The 21,457-nt window shown below is 35.1% G+C and overlaps 1 protein-coding gene across 3 annotated transcripts in view; it reads left to right on the top strand.

Moving 5' to 3' along the window:
• The window catches only part of GLRA3 (glycine receptor alpha 3), a 200,244-nt gene that overhangs the window by 34,832 nt on the left and 143,955 nt on the right, over window positions 1-21,457 (top strand). For 2 of the 3 annotated variants that reach the window (XM_047717427.1, XM_047717426.1), the window contains exon 2: window positions 13,216-13,343. In XM_047717427.1, the coding sequence (XP_047573383.1) occupies window positions 13,216-13,343 (128 nt within the window). Of the gene's footprint in view, window positions 1-13,215; window positions 13,344-21,457 lie in introns of those variants that run through there. The other variant, XM_047717428.1, reaches the window with a different exon arrangement.

Here is a 21,457-nt window from a genome sequence, read left to right as displayed (position 1 = left end):
TATTGACCACTAGTCTGAAGTAGCTATTCCCTCTACCTGAACACTCCTCCCTCTGCTCCACACTCAGCTTGCATCTCAATTCCTTAGCAATTCTTAAGTGACCATCCATTCTGTATGGCTTCTCTCATTATTTTCTGTTTCATCATCTTGGCTATTTTCTTCTGAGAATATAGAACAATCTCTAATTATCTGTATTACTTACATTTTTTTTGTTGTTTATTGTGTGTTTCTTCTATCATAACATAAACTCCTTGGTTATAGAGACTTTGTTGGTATTTTCCTTTACTGTATTCAGAGTTTTAGGTAACTGTTTTTTACTGTGTATACACAACTAAATGAATACAAGGATATGTGTGTCTATATAAATAAATATATGTCTATATAAATGTGTATATATACTTATATATATGCATATATACTTAATACATACATACATTCATATGTTGTATATATGAAATAAAATCTTGGAGAACAAATTTTTTTTTTGCCTTGTCTTGACAATCTGTTTATTTTATTCATCCATCAAAATTTTGAATTTTTTTGCTTAGTTTATTCTTAGATCTTAAAAACTTGCTTTTATTGTTGTTTGGGGGAATGAAACATAGTTTTGCTGAAAGGCTTATGCATGCAGCTGCTGGTGTAATGACATATTTGCATACAGCTACAGATTAAAGTTTATAATTTTAAACTTAATTATTGTAAATGTCTAAATAACAACAATAAGTTTCTCAGATTAAAAAATGATTTTATCAAAAATATTTACATGGGATAAGAACATGAACTATAAACTTCAGGAAAAGTCTTTGCTATAGTTTTCACATAACCTTTTAAGGAAGACATTTTTAGTCCAAGAGGAAATATGAAGTTTCATCCAGACAAAGAGTCTATGTACTCTGCTTTCCAAAAAGACAGTGATACTCTAAATCAAATAAATGATAGTTTTACTACTCTTTGGAGCTACACTAAAGTTGAAAAAATTGAACACTGAATTTGTCAGATAACATCATTGGGAAAACATATCCTTACTTGAACTACTGTCTTGAAGATCTAACTGCTATGAAAATAAAATAATAATAATTATTATTATCTGATTTATTATGTTTGTTGAGTTCCATATCAACATATTTTAATTATCACATAGGATTTTCTTGGTTTAAAAATACATATTACTCATCCCTCTAGAGACATACTTCAAGTACTATTTATTCATTTATTCCAAAATGTTTACTTAATGTCCTATTTGCCAATCAATGTTCCAAGTATCAGGAATGCAGCAGTAAACACCAAAATTCCTGCTGTTTATGAAGTTATCTCTTAGTTGAGAAAAATATCAAAATAAAGTAAAATAAATAATATTTCAGATAATAATAAGTTTTATGGAGAAAAGTAAAACAGAAAGAAAAGAGAGAAAATGCAACACAGAGAAAATGTGACACATCTTTAGCTAAGTAATTCAGTTAAACCTTTTGAGAAAGTGTCATTTGGGTGAGGTCATGGAGATGGTGAGGGAGCAATTAATGCTGCTATTCAGAGAATATTGTTCTAGGCAGAAAGAATAGCCAGGATGAAAGCCCATAGGAGCCAGCATGCTTATTAAAGTTTTTCAAAGAAATCATCCAGTAAAATATCATTGCAAATTTTTGTTTCTCAATACAGAGAACATTTCATAGTAGATAAGTCTCTCCTAGATATTTCAAAACATTCTTTAATCCAACAGCTCCAAAATTGAGCACATTATTATAACTGTCAAACCTAGTTCTCCTTTCACTTTGTCCTATATCAGAAAATGGTATGTTTTTACATATAGTTGCTCAAGTCAGAAAGCTGAATCAATATATGACTTACCTGTTACTGCATACCACATTATCTTAAAATTTAGTGGCTTAAAATGACAATAAATATTTATTAACCTCAAAGTTTCTGTGGGTCAGAAATTTAGGAACAGCTTAAGTTGGATCTTTCATTGGGTTACTGTCAAGATGTAAGCCAAGGCTGCAGTGGTGTGAAGGTTTGATTGGGGTAGAGAATCTGATTTCAAGGTGGCTCAGTCAAATGATTGACAATTTGGTGAATTCTCTTGATGGAAGCCCTCAATTTCTTCCATGTAGCTATTTGAGTGGCTGGGAGAAGTGAGTGATCCAAAAGAGAGCTAGATAGAAACTGCAATGTCTTTTATGACCTAAATACAGAATTCATGCACCATCATCAAGTCACTTTCAACAGGAGAAAAACTGGACTCTACTCTTGGAAGTGAGGAATGTCAAAAAAAAAAGTTGAATTAGTATTTTTAAAATCATCATAGTTATGCTTGAGATGTTCCCCTTATTCACATTCAGTTCCAAATCATCACTAAATTTTGTGGATTTTGTGGATATCTCTTAGATTCTTCTACTCTTCTCCAACTCCACGGCTATTTAATTACTGAAATTATCCTCAGCTCTCACCTTGACCACTGGAATTGTTTCCAAATGGGGCTTTGGACAAAAGTCCATGTATTATCTATAAAGCAGTGCATGATCTGGTACTTACAAGTCTCCAGCCTAATTTGTTATTAATATTAACACTCTAGCTCTATTCCAGACACACTAATATTCTTTTAGTCTCTGTTATATTCCATGACACCACAAGTTCAGAGGTATTTTCTCTTGTATCTATCCATTCAGTCTTTTCCTGTGGGAAATTCTGGACTACTATTTTATCAGTCCCTCCTCTTAGAAATTTTCACTAAATTTTACATAAATTGATAGATTTCTTTTGAATTACTTAGAATTTGGCTGGAATGTCAAAACCAAAACCAAACTACTGAACAGGAAATGATATAAACCCAAATTTGCTTTAAATATTCACTCAATAGTTGCAGTCTGAAAGACTTAATGTTCTGAATGAAAAGTTATTTAATTATTTAAGCAGCAAACTAGTGTGACAGTTAAGTCACTTAAAACTATACATTGGCAATGTTGACTTGGAACCTCTTTAGCTAAAGTGGTTTCAACCATAAGTTGAATCCATGAACTGAAATGGATCAATCAATTTTTTTCTTTTATGGTGCTCAGTCTTTCCTGAAGCTTGCCTAAATTTTTCTATACTTGAGTACCATCGAATACAATTAAAACCATCCAGAGCCCTTTTATATAAATTATGTTTAGTGAATTAGTGAATTTCTCTTTATTTCACTTAAAAATATCCCTGACCAAAGGAGTCATGGTATCAAATGCAAAATCCAAACATTAGCAGTTGGCATTTCTCAAAAAAAATTATATATATATATATATATATATATATATATATACACACACACACACACATACATATATATATGTATATGTATGTATATATAGAGAACAAGTATTCAGAAATAGGAACATTATCATTTCTTTTAGCAAACTTATCTATGAAAAATGTGTGCCACTTTAAGTCTCCATTTTAATACTGGTAAAAGGATATCTGTCTTGCTAAAGGCAAAACAACTAGTTAATGACAAAACTGGAAAAAAATATAAGCCTCCTTGCTTTCCATCTGGAAATTCAACCATTGTACCATGATGACTTCTATTTAATTATCTTGTGCACTGAACACATAACAGAAATCATTAAGTCTATTCTAAGTAATTTCCAATGTATCTGAAACACTTAATTAGTTTTCTTTAAAATAAATAAGTCATTAAGAAGCTACAAATCAGTGAGTTAATTAGCTGTGTTATGCCCTTTTAGTTCTTTCAGTTGAAATAAGCTAAAGCCAAAACTATAAAGAAATACGGTACTATTCATGAGGATAGACAGTTTATACATAAGTTATAACAGAAGTTTTCCTAGAAGTTATAACAATTATCATAAATTTTGAGCACAATATTCTACTAGTATTGAGTAAAATAAGTGATTTTATGATAAAAAATGAATATTGTAGATAAAAAGATTGTATAAAGATTAGAGTTAAGAAATTTCAAATGCCTGCACTATCTAATCCTGTTTCTATTTTTACTATTAAATGAGGTCTTCCTTCTTCATCCTATCCCTTTCCTATAACCCTGTATTTACCCTTCATATACAAACACAAACAATATATAATTATCACTAACAACTAGCAAGCATTGAACATAGACACCATAGACCCTAAAAAGCACTAATTTATGTAAGCACTGAAAGTAGACACCATTGCAATATCCCCATGACATTCCAATTTACAACTTTCCAGTTCTACTATTAAATGGCAGTTTTAATGATTTGATGATTTAAGTTCCTCTTGCAGATTTCTGTATCTTGATTTGTTCCTATTTCTGAATACTTGTTCTAAGATTGTCCTTGGTTATTCACTATCATCACTCCTAAACTGGATAGAAGGAGAGAAGGAGAGAAAGTTGGATCTTCTTTTGTGATAAACATATACTCTAAGCATGATTACTCCTAGAGTTGGAGGGTCATAGTCTGATGTTTGACATCTCCATCATTATATTTAGTTAATTTGTTTCAAAAATATTTATTCAGTTGTTACTCTGGATGCTCTGGATTTCTTCTGGGTCTATTAAAACAATTGGAACAGTCATGTTTGTTTACATAGTAGATCTTACAAAGTAGAAGATAGACATTGATTGATTAATTCTACTAAAATGACAATTGCAATTGTGAGAAGTGCTACTAATGAGGAGCACAAATGTGGGAAATATTTTAACAGGATTTTACAAAATCAGAGAGAAGAGTTAAGATTTCTTGAGAAAATGATACTTAAACCTTGATCATAAAGATAAGTAGAAATTAATTAGATAAAAATAGGGCCAATGAGCATTCCAGGCAAAGATAACGTCTAGTGGTAGGTTGTATCAGAGGCGCTGAGGAGAACATGGTGAGAAGTCATTGGATTACAGATCTAAATTAGAAGGTAGGGCCAAGCGGATTGACATGATATGTGAAATAAAAAGAGGAGTCAGGATTATAAAAGATTTTCATCCCAAGAAATGGAAAGATGGAGTTGCCATTAGCCAAGTTTGAAAAGAATGAAAAAGAACAAGTATGTGTGTGGGAACAGGAGTTTGATTTATGTGTGCTCTTATTAGAAAGCTGGGTGGCCAGGAATCTGTGATTCTTTTATTCTAATTTCAGAAATTGAGATGATTCTAAATTATGCCTAGTCTCTTGCAGGGCTCTACATTTCTGGTCCATTCTTACACAAAAGTCTTTGAGATCTTAAAGCCACAAGTAGGAGTTCACCCTTTGGATGAGTCCTTGAATACAGTTTTTGTCCCACTAAGTCCATAAAGCTTTCAAAACTTGTACACAAATTGTAAACCACTCAGCTACTACTCAAGTTAATTCCCCACCCCACCCCACCCCCAAGAGAAATGTAGCTCTAAATACTTGGCTCCCTCCTATGAGTTTCCTTCATCTTACGTCAGTCATAGCCATGTTATTTTCCATTGTGTTTTTAGCTCTTCAATGCACAGATTTGTTTTAAATTTGTCTAGTTTTCAGTATAAAGTTCCATTTGTTTAAAATGCTGGTTTAGGGGAGCCTGGGTGGCTTAGTGGGTTAAGCCTCTGCCTTCGGCTCGGGTCATCATCTCAGGGTACTGGGATCAAGTCCCACATCCGGCTCTCTGCTTGGCAGGGAGCCTGCTTCCTCCTCTCTCTCTCTCTCTGCCTGCCTCTCTGCCTGCTTGGTCTCTCTCTGTTAAATAAATAAATAAATAAATAAATAAAATCTTAAAAAAAAAAAAAAGAACATTTAAAATGCTGGTTTAAGGGGCACCTGGGTGGCTCAGTGGATTAAAGCCTCTGTCTTCGGCTCAGGTCATGATCCCAGGATTCTGGGATCGAGCCCCGCGTCGGGCTCTCTGATTGGCAGGGAGCCTGCTTCCCTTCTTCTCTCTCTGCCTGCCTCTCTGCCTACTTGTATCTCTGTCTGTCAAATAAATAATAAATAAAACCTTAAAGAAAATAAAAATAAATAAATAAAATGCTGGTTTATACATTTAATGTTAAGTGGCTTAGCAATAAACCTCTCTATATGTTAATTTCTTTCACCTGCAATACGTAGGTACCAACATCATTATGAGAATTAAATGATATCATGTATAGGTGCCTAAGAGATCAGGAAGCAGCTATCATATTTATCATATTTATTATAAATTAAAATAGTCTAGGCTCCATCAAACTGCAGATACGAGTTCAGAAATGAGATCACTTTAAAACGATAATCATATTTGACTGTTGTATTGCTCACAGTAGCAAGTATCAAGATCCTAGTGCCTTGTTAACTTTTAGTTATTTTTCTGAGTCTCCAGAGGTATTCTAGAATAGTTTTTTTATATTCCTTTACTATGGTCTTCTTTTTCAATAATTAGTGTTATCAAACAATCAACTTAAAGCCTGCTTCACTGCATGTGTCTTCATGGCAAAAAATGATTCCTTTTCTAAGGCAGAATGCTTTCATGTGAAATACTCAAAAACTTCACATATTCCTAGATGTCCCAGTTTTTCTTTAGTTCTCTTAATGAGACCAAAGCCATAAAGAAATGGGAAGAATGCACATCTCTTTAATTCTGTGCTTTGACTTTTGAACAAATATCAATTACTTATATTTCTAAAACTCACAAAGTTCCAAATAATAACTGTGAACATTTTCTTCACAAAGCATTATAGCCCTACAAGACTGGTTGTAGAGCTATAAACTACAAAGTAAACTGTTTTTCTCCATCACACCCTAAACCTTCTCTGCCTCAGGAATCTGGGCACTGATTTATTCTCTACAAGTACCTTTCTTTCTGTGCAAATCAATTCAAGAAAATAGATGCATCATGATTTGTGGCCCCATGTGCCAAGACTTGTCTCAAACCCTGTTTAGGTTGCCCAGCTAAATCTTTCATATATTCTCTCAATTTTAAGATGAATTTAGCAGAGATAAAAAGTTATTGACAAATATACTAAATTTATCTTAGAAGCACCCATATTTAGTGGTTATTTCTGTCCTTTAAAAGTGGACGTATTTTATTTTCCTGTCTCAGTGAGAAAGACAAAGGGGAGAAAAGAGGAAGGAAAAGGACATCTTTTCGATGAATTTTGATTTTTTTTAGAGAGAGAAAGAGAGAGGGTGTGAGCAGGGTGAGGAGGGGGCAGAGGGAGAGGAGAGAGAGAATCCTAAGCAGACTCTGTGCTGAGAATGGAGCCAAGAGCATAACTTAAACCAAAACCAAGAGTTGACGCTTAACTCACTGAGCCTCCCAGGAGCCCCACATTTTTATTTTTATTTTTATTCTTAAGAAAAAAAATAAGAAAAATGTTTCTGTCAGAATTTCTTCAGAAATTGAAGTCTCTGAACTTTCAAGTAGCATGTCTTTCTACAAATAAGAATACATAAAATACTTAACAGAGACAAATGTTTGTTAATGAGAATGCATATGAGTCCACACACAGTTTCCAAGAAGAGTTAATACTAAATAGTTAAGAGTAGTTAAGAATAGGTAAGGGTAAATAGTAAATAGTATAACTAATAAATATAGTACTCGATGCAGTAAAGAAAAGAAGAGCCAAGTATGGAAGGCAGACGAATTAACAGATTTGAGACATTCATAAATAAAAACTTCTAGAGGCACCTGGGTGGCTCAGTGGGTTAAAGCCTCTGCCTTCGGCTCAGGTCATGATCCCAGGGTCCTGGGATTGAGCCCCACATTAGGCTCTCTGCTCAGCGGGCATCCTGCTTCCCCCTCTCTCTCTGCCTGTCTCTCTATCTACTTGTGATCTCTCTCTCTGTCAAATAAATAAATAAAATCTTTAAAAAAATAAATAAAAACTTCTAAAAAATTCAAAGCTATTTGTTTCAAAAATAGTGATCATGAGTAATTTGCTAAGAACCTTAGTAACTTGCTATAAACATGATAGTTTTATTGATCCTCAATATGTTTGTACAGATGATGATGTTGAATATTTAAAAATGAGAGAAAGATTCCAGATTGGTCATATAAAGCTTTATTACCAAATGCTCTCTTCAGTGACGGTCTTCAATACTTCTCATAAGATAACCTACTAATGTTCACATGGTGCAAGCCTCAGATATTATTGTATTATGAAGAAAGTTCTAGGATTAATAAGACAGAGCAGAAGAGTGCCTGGATGGCTCAGTTGGTTAAGAGGCTGACTCTTGATTTCTGCTCATGTCATGATCTCAGGGTCTTGGGGTAGAGCCCCACCTAGCATGCCACACTCAGTGGGGAGTCTGTTTGAGGATTCTATGTCTCCCTCTTCCTCTACTCTTCTCCCCGGTATGCTGTCTCTCTCAAATAAATAAATGAATAAATCTTTTTAAAAAAATATGCCAGAGCAGGAATCGTAGGTGATAGGCAGTCTTCCCATATGCATCACCTCTAACATTTTCAGAAAAGGAAGGGATAAATGATGTAGATATTTTTTTAGCCAATTACCCCATGTAGTTTTGTTGGCAATAATTCCTTCTGAGTCAAAATTGTGAATCTTTAGAAATAAAATAAACTGTCTCTAAGTGGTTGGATGGTTCTGTGTCATTGAAAGGAACATAACTAGTAAAGAAAATTGGAATATTTCTTGGCTCAAATTTTCTCATTTTTTATAGGCATCATTCTGCAAAGCTTGGTTGTGAATCTCTGTTACAAAACATGAAGATTTTGCTTAAAATGGTAGAAAGAAGGGAGCCAGCCAGCCAATCGTTCTCTTCACTATAGCCTCACTTTCCAGCTCCTGCTCACAGATACTTCCCAGGGATTCTCTGTAGACTTCAAAAGGACTGAGACAGAGTAATCTACTGAACTGTGAATACTTTAAAGATTCAAATTTGTGTTCTACATACTTCAGCTTCTTAGTACAGTACTTTGTACCTAATAAATTGTGAGAACTCAAATTCATTGTTTCAACATTTAACAGATTTTTAAGTGCCTTTTGACATGAGAAAGGATATTTTTATATAATAAAAATGCACTATAATTTTATAGTTAGTAAAATTCTCTCAGTTTTACAAACCTCTGTAAATCCTTTCCTCCACAAAAACAGTGAGAAAACTATCAAAAAAAAATGTGACAACCAACTTTTTCAGAACTCTGGCAAATAATCAGAGATTTGCAGTAATACATGAAGTAATTAAATCAAGAAAGACAGCTGAATATTCATGAAGAACAATGGAATTTGTGGCTGTAACTGTCCTATTCTTGTCCTCCTTCCTTAGTGGCATGGTAGCATTGTAAATCAATGGCTTCCAATTACAGGAAAAATCAATAACCTGGAAGTTATTGGAGTGGGCAGAAAGGAGTTTGAATTCCTTTAAAGCCTCATTGTTGGAGGTCATTATTTGCCCTTTCTGGAGGTTTTCTGGAAGATTCCACTTGCAAGACCGCTTCAGACCTAACTTGGAGCTTACTCAGTATGAAAAGTCTTTTTCCTGGCAATGTTTGTCAAAAACACTTAGAAACAATGTTTTAACTTCCTGGGTGCCTGATGCAGTGAGTAACAGTGGGGACAAGGAGCAGACTAATCAAAAAGCTTTAAAGGAAAATCAATGGAATGGGTATGTCCACAGAGGTTTGGAAAAGCGCACATATTTCTGGGTATCTAGAAGAGTGCACATATGTATGGGGCTGTAAGCATGCCCAGAATTATAGGCCTAGTTGCATCCTTTCAAAATTTGTATGTTGAAATCCTAACTGCCAATACCTAAGAAAGTGACTTTCTTCAGAGATAATTAATATAAAATAGGTCATACGGGCTGGTTCTAATCTATGACTTGAAGAGGAGATCAGGACACAGACAGGTGGAGAGAAAGAAACAGAGAGGAAATGACCATCGGCAAGCCATAGGGGAGGCCATTAGAGGAGATTAGCTGTGCCAACAACTTGATCTTGGACCTCTAGAATTGTGAGAAAATTAATTTCTGTTGTTTAAGCCACTTAATCCATGATACTGTTAAGACAGCCCTACCAAACTAACAGAGTTGTGTGCATGCTCGGGAAAGATCTGAAAGGATCTTAAGCTCTGAACACTGGCTGGCCTTGAAACCCTGTGCAAATGGCAAATAAAGGCAAAGGCAGAGTTATCAATTGTCTGACTCAGTATTGAAGGTGTGACCTCATTAACACAGAGCCTCTAGAAAATTCTGGGAGATTTATTGGTTTTAGAAATTTAAGAAAATCCCTGTCCAATTATTAGGTGATTTCTAAGTCACCCAGACAGATAGTTCCATGGTCATACACAATAAAGAATGTAGACTTTACAGAATTAGCTCAGAAAAAACAATTAAAAAAAACAACAACAACCACCACCACAAACCTTAGGAAGGAGGGAGAATATGATTTACAGAATTGACATACTGTATTATATAAAATGTCCCATTTCCAGTAAAAATATTATAAGACATTCAAAGGAAAAAAGGTCTGATTCATACACAGGGAAAAAGGACAATCAATAGAAACCTCCCTGAGAAAGCAAAGATAGTGGAATCACTGGACAAAGACTTAAGCCAGTAATATTTTTTTAAGATTTTATTCATTTATTTTAGAGATAGAGAGAGAGCTAAGGAAGGAGCAGAGGGAAAGAGACAAGCAGATTCTATGCTGAGCGTGTAGCCGAACACAGGGCTCAATCCCATGATCCTGAGATCATGACCTGATCCAAAATCAAGAATCAAATTCTTAGCTCACAGAGTCACCCAGGTGCCCCAAACTTTAATCTAGTTATTTTATTTCATTTTTTAAAAAGATTTATTTATTTATTTGAGAGAGCATGAACAGGGGTAAGGGAAAGAGGGAGAAGGACAAGCAGACCTCCCATAGAACCCATCATGGGGCTCGATCCTAGGAGCTTGGGATCATGACCTGAGCAGACGCTTAACTGAGTGAGTCACCTAGGTGCTCCTAATTTAAATACATTAAAAACAAAACAAAACAAAAAAACAAACTAAAGGAATCCTTGTCCAAAGAATAAAAAGGAAGTATTGCAATAATATCTCCCCAAATACAAAATACAAATAAGGAGATAGAAATTTTAAAAAAAGAACAAAAGAGCAGTTCTGGAGTTGAAAAGTGGAATCACTCAATGAAAAATGCACTGGAAGGCCAGTGTTAGTTTTTTGTGACTACTACAACAATTTACCACAAACAACAGTGATTTATTCTGCCACAGTTCCAGAGGACAGAAGTCTGATGTCAGTTCACTGGGCCCCAAAAAAGGTGTGAGTAAGACCACACACCCTCCAGAGGCTCTAGGGGAGAATTCCCTTTCCTGCCTCCCCTGACTGCTGGTGTTCGTTGGCTGTGCACATCCCTCTAATCTCTGCTTCTCTGGTCACAGTGCCTTCCCCCTCTGTCTGTAGTCAAATAGACCTCTCCCTCTCTCTTGTAAGGATACATGTCACTGCATGTAGGGCAGACTTGGATAATCTGGAATAATCATTCTCATGCAGTGCAAAATGTGAGCGATTGTCAATTTAGCATACATAATAATTCTATTGTTTTTTAAGAGATGAAGGGCAGGGTGTTACTGGGTCAGATCCAGGTAAGTTGGTTTATTTGTGGTTAGGAGCATGTAGAAGTTTATTTTCTGATAACTGAAAGGAAGGTTTTGTAAAAGAAATGCAGGGAATGGTTTAGAAGCAGCAATCTGTAGTTTTGAGGGCTTTGACAGTCCTTTCTGCCCTCTGTTCTTGGGCTATGGAAAATGAGCAAATGCTGCTTAAGAGGACAGGTGAAATTTACGTAAAACCAGATGGAAGAGAAAGTTCTAGAGTTATTGAGAACATAGTGGTTTATTACTGATATTGTTATTGTTATTATTATCATGATCATTACATTAGAATAAACTTTCCAGAGATCATGGTGGCATGGAGTTCAACTGACCAGTAATAATCAGAGGGAAAATGTCACAAAGTAATATAAAGCCAAAAGAATAGAGAGAGGAGAAACTTCTAGTCAGGTAGAAAGCATGAAAGACAGAGAGAGAGCCACTGGCCTGAGAAGTGACTAAGAATGTCCAAAACTAGATAGGACTTTAGAACTGCTCAGTAGTTAATGGATGGTGTTAGCTGGGATCCTCCACTCTCAGAAACATCACTTTCACATTATGATTGATATTGGATTTTAAAATTGTGCCTCTGTGTGTGGTAGATAATTCAACAGTGATAGCTGTTAAGACCCATTTTCACTACTTATTAAAAATTCCGGCAGGAGGAATTTGATACTGCTGACATCAAGCTGTGACCACAAAGATTCAGGGCCTGGCAATGCTCTGAGTTGAGTGACAGACCTGGGAGGCTCTGATGACTGACAATCTCCAGGAAATAACATCAGCTTGAATACATTGGTTTCTAGCACGTGTGCTCAGGAAGTCTGTTGTACTTCCCTGAGCAAAGCTCTATAGATGAAAAGAATTATTTGATCTTAGCAAGCAGGCCCTGGCATTCTGTGGACCAGTCTAGGTGAAGGAGGAGCTGGATGGGGTGTTGTGACATTTGTGGGTTTCTAGGATGAGCGCTGCATAAAACAAAACATTTGAATGAAAAAAAGAAAAGTGCAGTAACTCCTTACTTTTCCTGGACACACACTCTCATTGCATAATTTCCTGGTGCAGTAATGACATTGATGGTAATTTCTTAATTTTAATGCACAAAATTTTAGATCTGAACGAAAAGTACTATAGATGAATGACATAAGGTGAAAGCAGAATGAATTTAACTAGATATGTTACTAATCTAGGAAGCATCTAATTGAAAAAAAGAACATTACTGTTTAATCTGTAGGATAGAAGTTTTATTACCATTGAAAAGAATTCACAAAACTTGAAAGGTGATGCTTTTCCCTCAATAAAACCAATAAGAGTTATTTCACAGCTGAACTTCACTTTTCTTATGCCTGAATCACTAATAACACTTCTAACTAAAATTTACAATTAAAAGTCAAGTTTGGATAAATACAAAATTTGAAGGCCTACTAATTTGGAAATGGCTTTGTTTCCAGACTTAACACAAAATAGTGTGACCTCTGACCTTTGGGCCGAGTACATACAAAACCTTATAAATACTGACTGTAGATCTATAAAGACCTACCTGTCATTAGATAACATTCACTGCTTGGTATAGAAAGTTTTCCTTTTCGTTTTAAAAGGTAATTTGCTTGCCATTTTTATTCTCTATTTGTAGTGACAATTATTAGGAAGACTTCCTGCTGTCGTTTTTGTTTTTTTTTTTTAAATCTGAATGTTCCTCTCATTTGTAGCTTGGTTGCAACAAAGGAAACAGACAGTGCACGGTCTCGAAGTACTCCAATGTCACCTTCTGACTTTCTGGATAAGTTAATGGGAAGGACGTCAGGATATGATGCAAGAATCAGACCTAACTTTAAAGGTAATTGTTCCACTTATTACTTTGTATGAAATGTGTTTTGAATATGCCTAAGCCAGATAAATTTTCAGATTGATTCCACCAAAAATTCTAATGCTTATTTCCAATAATCTTTCAAGTCCTGTATTACTCAATGATATGTCTTAAGGAAAAAAAAAAGCTAGTCTCATGTTAATAACTCTTAGAATTTGTCTTCTTTGGACCAGTACTATTTCCTTGTCTTTCTTTGTTGTACTTATTGTCATGATGATTCATTTTAGAAAAAATTTATACAATTTCCTAAAATGAATATATATTCACTACATATATGAATATATAAATATTTTATTTTTATATTTTTGACAATTAATATATTTTCCTATAATATATCCCTAAAATGTATTTCTACTCACTGGAATGGAAGCTTCTTCAGAGATGGCAATAAACCATATTTTAATTCCCCACAGCAAGACTCTCTATATTGTGGAGAATCAGTTACTGAATTTATGAACAGGGAAAAGAGTCTGAAAACTAAAAGCTACAGATAACACTTAAAAAATTATTCCATCTACCAAATATTTTGCCTAAATTTATAGAAAAGAGTATAATTGTCAATTCAGGATTTTTTTTTAATTCTACTGTTTAATATAGTGATAAGCAGCACATTTATACAGGATATATGTAGCTTATGTACCACAATATGTCCTAGGTAAAAGATGAGAAAGCTACTTCCATGCCAGTACTTAATTAATATATCTTGACTATTATTCTATTTCAACAAAGAAAATAATCCAAATGATAAGAATGCCTACCTCTTCCATGAGATTCAGTTAAGCTATTTTCATTCTTTAGGGTGAAAGGAAATACAGTGTAGTCTACAATAATTATTTTTTTCTTGAATTTGTTCTTATGGGAGGAAAAAAGAAAAAAGAATTGCTTAGCAGTGGTTTAAGAATTATTTAGAGAGGACTGATAAATACTAAGAATGGGTAGCAGGAGAAAAAAATTAAGAGTAAAATTTTTGATAATTTATAAGTAAAAAATTATAAATTGCCTTAATTTCAAAATGATTCTGACATGTAGATTGCTTTTCTTGATTTCTTTTTAAGAATTTTGACCATATTTTTATTTTATTTTTATATTTTTTGACTATAAATATATTTTTTAAGATTTAGTAATTTATTTATTTTAGAAGAAGAGAGAGAGCATGAGTAGGGGGTGGGCAGAGAGAGGGAGAGAGAGAGAATCCTAAGCAGGCTCCACACTCAGTGCAGGGCTCACTCAAGGTGGGGCTCCATCTCATAACCCTGAGCCGAAATCAAGAGTCAGATGCTTAACTGACTGAGCCACCCAGGTGCTCTGACCATAAATATTTTTAACTGCACAAGAGGAAAACACTAAATGTAAGCTGTGAGAAATTAGTACAGCTTAAGGGATATCATATACAAATGAAATGAGATTTCAGCATTATGAAGATCTTCTACAAATTGAGGAAGAACAGTATCCCTAACTTTAGGTTTAAAACTAACTTTGAAAGGATCTTGAAAAATATTCAGTTGTCATATTAGTAAACATAATCAGTCATTAGTGGATTCATTATGGTGATTCTATTCGGTGATTCAGAAGTACTGCTTGGTTTTCACTGAAAACTAAAGGGGAAAATGTATTCTATTTTTAAATATCTGTGAGCACTTAAAAAAAATCACATTAACAGACACAATGGATATCTTAATTAAAATACAGATAAGTTGTTAACCACACAACAGCTGTCCAAGTGCCTTTGCTGCTCTCTTGGAAAGTTTACTTTTATTTTATCATTTCAATCATTTAACAGACAAAGGAAATTTTGAGCCATCTGAAATGTGATTAATATTACTATTTATGTGTGAGACCCGAAAAAAACTGAAAAGATCTCTTCTTGCTTAAAATAAGTACAGATTTTCTTTAAATAAACATACATTTCGAAAAACTAGCTGCTAACCAAAGCCAGTTTAAAAGTTAGTAGATTTTTTTTTTTTTAATTGAGAATAGGAGAATCCATATTTACTTCCCAGTGTCCTTAAAGGAACAGAAAAGAAAGGGGAGAGGGTTTTCTCTCTCCTTTATGGTTTTTCAATATATCTTATACTCTGAATATGAGAAAAGCAAGTGGATGCTCATTTGATTACCACAAATAATGTCATTTTTAAAAAACCAATACCTTAATGGATTAGTTCTTAGCTAACACTCTTGTTTTTACGACCTCTTGCTAAGAGTGAACTGTTGTTGTCTCCAGGGAAGCTCACAACTTCCTCCCCAAATTAAGCATATTCAACACAGTTTCATTTTATTGAATAAAATCACATCATAATCCTTTGATGATCATTTCATTGCTTAATATTGAAATATAAATAAATTTAAGTATTTTTGAGGTATGGAGGCTTTCTCCCCATGATTCTTTAGCCTTGCAGTTAATTTTTTTTTCTTTTATTTTTCAATTTTTTTTTCTTCTTCTGCTAAATTTTTTTAACTTTTACCCTTTCTTTTTTAACGTTTTCTAACTAGTTTATCTAATATATATATATATTTTTTTCCTTTTTATATATTTTTATATTTTTTTCTTTATTGGTTTTCTTTTTTTGTTTCCTTTTTTTCTTTCTTTTTTTTTCTTTTCTTTTTTTTTTTTTCTTTCTGAACCTCTTTTTATCCCCTTTCTCTCCCCTCACGATTTCGGATCTCTTCTGATTTGGCTAAAGCATATTTTCCTGGGGTTGTTGCCACCCTTTTAGTATTTTACTTGCTCCTTCATATACTCTTATCTGGACAAAATGACAAGGCGGAAAAATTCACCACAAAAAAAAGAACAAGAGGCAGTACCAAAGGCTAGGGACCTAATCAATACAGACATTGGTAATATGTCAGATCTAGAGTTCAGAATGACGATTCTCAAGGTTCTAGCCGGGCTCGAAAAAGGCATGGAAGATATTAGAGAAACGCTCTTTGGAGAGATAAAAGCCCTTTCTGGAGAAATAAAAGAACTAAAATCTAACCAAGTTGAAATCAAAAAAGCTATTAATGAGGTGCAATAAAAAAGGGAGGCTCTTACTGCTAGGATAAATGAGGCAGAAGAAAGAATTAGCGATATTGAAGACCAAATGACAGAGAATAAAGAAGCTGAGCAAAAGAGGGACAAACAGCTACTGGACCACAAGGGGAGAACTCGAGAGATAAGTGACACCATAAGACGAAACAACATTAGAATAATTAGGATTCCAGAAGAAGAAGAGAGAGGAGAGCAGAAGGTATTTTGGAGAGAATTATTGTAGAGAATATCCCTAATATGGCAAAGGGAACAAGCATCAAAATCCAGGAGGTGCAGAGAACCCCCCTCAATATCAACAAGAATAGGTCCACATCCTGTCACCTAATAGTAAAATTTACAAGTCTTAGTGACAAAGAGAAAATCCTGAAAGCAGCCCAGGAAAAGAAGTCTGTAACATACAATGGTAAAAATATTAGATTGGCAGCAGACTTATCCACAGAGACCTGGCAGGCCAGAAAGAGCTGGCATGATCTATTCAAGCACTAAATGAGAAAAACATGCAGCCAAGAATACTATATCCAACTAGGCTATCATTGAAAATAGAAGGAGAGATAAAAAGCTTCCAGGACAAACAAAAACTGAAAGAATTTGCAAACACCAAACCAGCTCTACAGGAAATATTGAAAGGGGTCCTCTAAGCAAAGAGAGAGCCTAAAAGTAGTAGATCAGAAAGGAACAGAGAAAATATACAGTAACAGTCACCTTACAGGCAATAAAATGGCACTAAATTCATATCTCTCAATAGTTACCCTGAATGTAAATGGGCTAAATGCCCCAATCAAAAGCCACAGGGTATCAGAATAGATAAAAAAACACAACCCATCAATATGTTGCCTACAAGAAACTCATTTTAAACCCAAAGACACCTCCAGATTTAAAGTGAGGGGGTGGAAAACAATTTACCATGCTAATGGACATCAGAAGAAAGCAGGAGTGGCAACCCTTATATCAGATCAATTAGATTTTAAGCCAAAGACTATCGTAAGAGATGAGGAAGGACACTATATCATACTCAAAGGATCTGTCCAACAAGAAGAGCTAACAATTTTAAATATCTATGCCCCTAACGTGGGAGCAGCCAACTATATAAACCAATTAATAACAAAATCAAAGAAACACATCGACAATAACACAATAATAGTAGGGGACTTTAACACTCCCCTCACTGAAATGGACAGATCATCCAAGCAAAAGATCAACAAGGAAATAAAGGCCTTAAATGACACACTGGACCAGATGGACATCACAGATATATTCAGAACATTTCATCCCAAAGCAACAGAATACACATTCTTCTCTAGTGCACATGGAACATTCTCCAGAATAGATCACATTCTTGGTCCTAAATCAGGTCTCAACCGTTATCAAAAGATTGGAATCATTCCCTGCATATTTTCAGACCACAATGCTCTGAAGCTAGAACTCAATCACAAGAGGAAATTTGGAAAGAACCCAAATACATGGAGGCTAAACAGCATCATTCTAAAGAATGAAAGGGTCAACCAGGAAATTAAAGAAGAATTGAAAAAATTCATGGAAACAAATGATAATGAAAACACAACGGTTCAAATCTGTGGGACACAACAAAGGCAGTCCTGAGAGGAAAATATATAGTGGTACAAGCCTTTCTCAAGAAACAAGGAAGGTCTCAGGTACACAACCTAACCCTACACCTAAAAGAGCTGGAGAAAGAACAAGAAAGAAAGCCTAAACCCAGCAGGAGAAGAGAAATCATAAAGATCAGAGCAGAAATCAATGAAATAGAAACCAAAAAAACAATAGAACAAATCAACGAAACTAGGAGCTGGTTCTTTGAAAGAATTAATAAAATCGATAAACCCCTGGCCAGACTTATCAAAAAGAAAAGAGAAAGGACCCAAATAAATAAAATCATGAATGAAAGAGGAGAGATCACAACTAACACCAAAGAAATACAGACAATTATAAGAACATACTATGAGCAACTCTACGCCAACAAATTTGACAATCTGGACGAAATGGATGCATTCCTAGAGATATATAAACTACCACAACTGAACCTGGAAGAATTAGAAAACCTGAACAGACCCATAACCAGTAAGGAGACTGAAACAGTCATCAAAAATCTACAAACAAACAAAAGCCTGGGGCCAGATGGCTTCCCAGGGGAATTCTACCAAACATTTAAAGAAGAACTAATTCCTATTCTGAAACTGTTCCAAAAAATAGAAATGGAAGGAAAACTTCCACACTCATTTTATGAGGCCAGCATCACCTTGATCCCAAAACCAGACAAGGATCCCATTAAAAAAGAGAACTACAGACCAATATCCTTGATGAACGCAGATGCGAAAATTCTCGCCAAAATACTAGCCAATAGGATTCAACAGTACATTAAATGGATTATTCACAACGACCAAGTGGGATTTATTCCACGGCTGCAGGATTGATTCAACATCCAAAAATCAATCAATGTGATACAACACATTAATAAAAGAAAGAACAAGAACCATATGATACTCTCCATAGATGCTGAAAAAGCATTTGACAAAGTACAGCATCCCTTCCTGATCAAAACTCTTCAAAGTGTAGGGATAGACGGCACATACCTCAATATTATCAAAGCCATCTATGAAAAACCCACCGCAAATATCATTCTCAATGGAGAAAAACTGAAAGCTTTTCCGCTAAGGTCAGGAACATGACAGGGATGTCCCTTATCACCACTGCTATTCAACATAGTACTAGAAGTCCTAGCCTCAGCAATCAGACAACAAAAGGAAATTAAAGGCATCCGAATCAGCAAAGAAGAAGTCAAAGTACCACTCTTTGCAGATGATATGATACTATATGTGGAAAACCCAAAAGACTCCACTCCAAAACTGCTAGAACTTGTACAGGAATTCAGTAAAGTGTCAGGATATAAAATCAATGCACAGAAATCAGTTGCCTTTCTCTACACCAACAACAAGACAGAAGAAAGAGAAATTAAGGAGTCAATCCCATTTACAATTGCACCCAAAACTATAAGATACCTAGGAATAAACCTAACCAAAGAGGCTAAGAATCTATACACAGAAAACTATAAAGTACTCATGAAAGAAATTGAGGAAGACACAAAAATGGAAAAATGTTCCATGCTCCTGGATTGGAAGAATAAATATTGTGAAAATGTCTATGCTACCTAAAGCAATCTACACATTTAATGCAATTCCTATCAAAGTACCATCCATTTTTTTCAAAGAAATGGAACAAATAATCCTAAAATTCATATGGAACCAGAAAAGACCTCGAATAGCCAAAGGAATATTGAAAAAGAAAGCCAAAGTTGGTGGCATCACAATTCCGGACTTCAAGCTCTATTACAAAGCTGTCATCATCAAGACAGCATGGTACTGGCACAAAAACAGACACATAGATCAATGGAACAGAATAGAGAGCCCAGAAATAGACCCTCAACTCTATGGTCAACTCATCTTCGACAAAGCAGGAAAGAATGTCCAATGGAAAAAAGACAGCCTCTTCAATAAATGGTGTTGGGAAAATTGGACAGCCACATGCAGAAAAATGAAATTGGATCATTTCCTTACACCACACACGAAAATAGACTCAAAATGGATGAAGGATCTCAATGTGAGAAAGGAATCCATCAAAATCCTTGAGGAGAACACAGGCAGCAACCTCTTCGACCTCAGCCGCAGCAACATCTTCCTAGGAACATCACCAAAGGCAAGGGAAGCAAGGGCAAAAATGAACTTTTGGGATTTTATCAAGATCAAAAGCTTTTGCACAGCAAAGGAAACAGTGAACAAAACCAAAAGACAACTGACAGAATGGGAGAAGATATTTGCAAATGACATATCAGATAAAGGGCTAGTGTCCCAAATCTATAAAGAACTTAGCAAACTCAACACCCAAAGAACAAATAATCCAATCAAGAAATGGGCAGAAGACATGAACAGACATTTCTGCAAGGAAGACATCCAGATGGCCAACAGACACATGAAAAAGTGCTCCACATCACTCGGCATCAGGGAGATACCAATCAAAACCACAATGAGATATCACCTCACACCAGTCAGAATGGCTAAAATTAACAAGTCAGGAAATGACAGATGCTGGCGAGGATGCGGAGAAAGGGGAACCCTCCTACACTTTTGGTGGGAATGCAAGCTGGTGCAACCACTCTGGAAAACAGCATGGAGGTTCCTCAAAATGTTGAAAATAGAACTACCCTATGACCCAGCAATTGCACTGCTGGGTATTTACCCTAAAAATACAAACGTAGTGATCCGAAGGGGCACGTGCACCCGAATGTTTATAGCAGCAATGTCTACAATAGCCAAACTATGGAAAGAACCTAGATGTCCATCAACAGATGAATGGATAAAGAAGATGTGGTGTATATACACAATGGAATACTATGCAGCCATCAAAAGAAATGAAATCTTGCCATTTGTGACGACGTGGATGGAACTAGAGGGTATCATGCTTAGCGAAATAAGTCAATTGGAGAAAGACAACTATCATATGATCTTCCTGATATGAGGGAGAGGAGATGCAACATGGGGAGTTAAGGGGGTAGGAGAAGATTAAATGAAACAAGATGGAATTGGGAGGGAGACAAACCATAAGTGACTCTTAATCTCACAAAACAAACTGAGGGTTGATGGGGGGAGGGAGGTTCGGACGGGGGGTGGGATTATGGACATTGGGGAGGGTATGTGCTATGCTGAGTGCTGTGAAGTGTGTAAACCTGGCGATTCACAGACCTGTACCCCTGGGGATAAAAATATATTATATGTTTATAAAAAAAATAAAAAAAAAATAAGGCAAAAAAAAAAAACTAATAATAAACATAATTTACCTGGATAATTTCTTAGGCAATAGGCAAGTGTTTTCAAAATATAAAAATTTGGGAAAAACCTCTCGGGGTGTTTAAACTCGCAAGGATTTACAAAATTTGTAAGAGAAAATACATAAAGTCTCAGTATTGACCTTCTCAGACAATTTACAGAAGATAAGTAAGAATGCTCAATCTCATTAGCAATCAGTGAAGTACAAATTATAATAATAA

This window comes from Lutra lutra, chromosome 2, assembly GCF_902655055.1.
Source record: "Lutra lutra chromosome 2, mLutLut1.2, whole genome shotgun sequence".
Taxonomy (NCBI): Eukaryota; Metazoa; Chordata; class Mammalia; order Carnivora; family Mustelidae; genus Lutra; species Lutra lutra.
This window is presented reverse-complemented; position numbering and strand designations above follow the sequence as displayed.